The following is a 2,500-nucleotide window of genomic DNA, read 5'->3' on the forward strand; positions in this document are numbered from 1 at the left end:
GTGTGTACACTGTGTGTGTGTGTACACTGTGTGTGTGTGTGTGTACACTGTGTGTGCGTCACTGTGTGTGTGTGTGTACACTGTGTGTGTGTGTGTACGCTGTGTGTGTGTGTACACTGTGTGTGCGTCACTGTGTGTGTGTGTGTACACTGTGTGTGTGTGTGTACACTGTGTGTGTGTGTGTACACTGTGTGTGTGTGTGTTTGTGTGTAGACTGCTGCATGTACGTAACGGCAACTGCAAGTACCATCTGGGAGCTGACACTTTTGCAGAGGCTCGTGCCTGCCTCCTGCGCCTGCAACAGCAGCTGCAGCAGCAGCAGCAGCAGCAACAACAGCAGCAGCAGCAAGCAGCAGCAGCAGCAGCAGCAGCAGCAACAACAGCAGCAGCAGCAACAACAGCAGCAGCAGCAACAACAGCAACAGCATCGGCAAGACCTACAGTGCCAACAACAGCAAGACCTCCATCAGCACCAGCTAGAACAGCTACAGCAGACACAACAGCAAGACCTACAGCGCCAACAACAGCAAGAACTACAGCACCAACAACAGCAAGACCTACAGTGCCAACAACAGCAAGAACTACAGCACCAACAACAGCAAGACCTACATCAGCAACAGCTAGAGCAGCTACAGCAACAACATCAAGAACTACATCAGCAACAGCATCAAGAACTACAGCATCACCACCAACAGCAAGAACTACAGCATCACCACCAACAGCAAGACCAACAGCAAGACCGACAGCTACAGCAAGACCTACAGCAACAGCAAGACCTACAGCAGCTGCAGCAGCAGCTACAGCAGCAGCAACAGCAACAGCAGCTACAGCAGCAGCAGCAGCAAGAACTACAGCATCACCACCAACAGCAAGACCAACAGCAAGACCAACAGCTACAGCAAGACCTACAGCCACAGCAAGACCTACAGCAGCAGCAGCTACAGCAGCAGCAGCAGCAACAGCAGCTACAGCAGCAGCAGCAGCAAGAACTACAGCATCACCACCAACAGCAAGACCAACAGCAAGACCAACAGCTACAGCAAGACCAACAGCAAGACCAACAGCCACAGCAAGACCTACAGCAGCTGCAGCAGCAGCAGCTACAGCTGCAGCAGCTACAGCATCAGCAGCAGCAACAGCAGCTACAGCTGCAGCAGCTACAGCAGCAGCAGCAGGCAGCAGTGGTGGGAGGACAGCAAAGCATTCTGTACGGAGAGCTGTGTGCCCTGCTGTTCGCTAAGAGTCACTACGATGAGGTACGTGGTGATGGTGGTGATGCTGGTGATGGTGGTGATGGTGGTGGTGGTGATGGTGGTGGTCGTGATGGTGGTGGGGGTGGTGGTGATGATGGTGGTGGTGGTGATGGTGGTGATGGTAGTGGTGGTGGTGATGGTGGTGATGGTGGTGGTGGTGGTCGTGATGGTGGTGGGGGTGGTGGTGGTGATGATGATGGTGGTGGTGGTGATGATGGTGGTGATGTTGATGGTGGTGGTGATGATGGTAGTGTAGGGGTCTTACGGAGGAGATATGTGTAGAGGTGATATGTATGGGATCGTACGAGAAACTAGCACAGTGTGCGGGGCTTCGTGAGCACACGGGAGGGTGCTCGCAACGACGTCCACACAGGGCCCACCCCAGCGGGGAGGGGGGGTTCAAGATATAAGGGGATGAGCCGGAGGGCTCAGGGCAGAATGCGTTGGTAACTCTTGAAGAGTGAAGACTGCCTAGTGAGAGCCCTGGTCTCCCCTGAGACGCCGCCCTTGTAAGGACCGCGCAGGACCGAGCCAGTGGCGTGGCCCCGTGAATCAGAGCCAGGACTCTGGGACTCCGGGTGCCGTAGCCCGACTCGCCAGTGTCGGGCCAGACAGCCTCCCCTAGCCCAGAGATTGGAGGACTAAGAGGCAGGTCAGGGTAGATAGCCGTGTGTCCCCAGCTATCCGGGTGAGGGGGCCGTTACCCCCTCCAGTATTAAGTAGTATCCCCTGTGCTTATTGTGAATAAACGTCAGTGTGCCTCAACCCCGGGTGTCGATCTGTATTCGACGGTACTACAGTAGTGCTGGTGATCATGGTGGTGGTGCTGGTGGTGGTGGTGATGGTGATGGTGGTGGTGGTGGTGATCATGGTGGTGGTGCTGGTGGTGGTGATGATGGTAGTGGTGGTGATGGTAGTGGTGGTGATGGTGGTGGTGGTGCTGGTGGTGGTGGTGATGGTGATGGTGGTGGTGGTTGTGATGGTGGTGGTGGTTATGGTGGTGGTGGTGATGGTGGTGGTTATGGTTGTGATGGTGATGATGGTGGTGGTGGTTATGGTGGTGGTGGTGATGGTGATGGTGGTGGTTGTGATGGTGATGATGGTGGTGGTGATGATGGTGGTGGTGGTTATGGTGGTGGTGGTGATGGTGGTGGTTATGGTTGTGATGGTGATGATGGTAGTGGTGGTGATGGTGGTGGTGGTGATGGTGGTGGTTGTGATGGTGATGATGGTGGTGGTGGTGATGA

At 55.2% G+C, this 2,500-nt stretch overlaps 1 protein-coding gene across 1 annotated transcript in view; it reads left to right on the forward strand.

Moving 5' to 3' along the window:
* The window catches only part of LOC144952993 (amyloid protein-binding protein 2-like), a 69,556-nt gene that overhangs the window by 18,283 nt on the left and 48,773 nt on the right, over positions 1–2,500 (forward strand). The window contains 2 exon segments of the mRNA XM_078883476.1: positions 214–309; positions 359–1,256. Of these exon segments, the coding sequence (XP_078739602.1) occupies positions 214–309; positions 359–1,256 (994 nt within the window).

This window comes from Lampetra fluviatilis, chromosome 71 (assembly GCF_964198595.1).
Source record: "Lampetra fluviatilis chromosome 71, kcLamFluv1.1, whole genome shotgun sequence".
Taxonomy (NCBI): Eukaryota; Metazoa; Chordata; class Hyperoartia; order Petromyzontiformes; family Petromyzontidae; genus Lampetra; species Lampetra fluviatilis.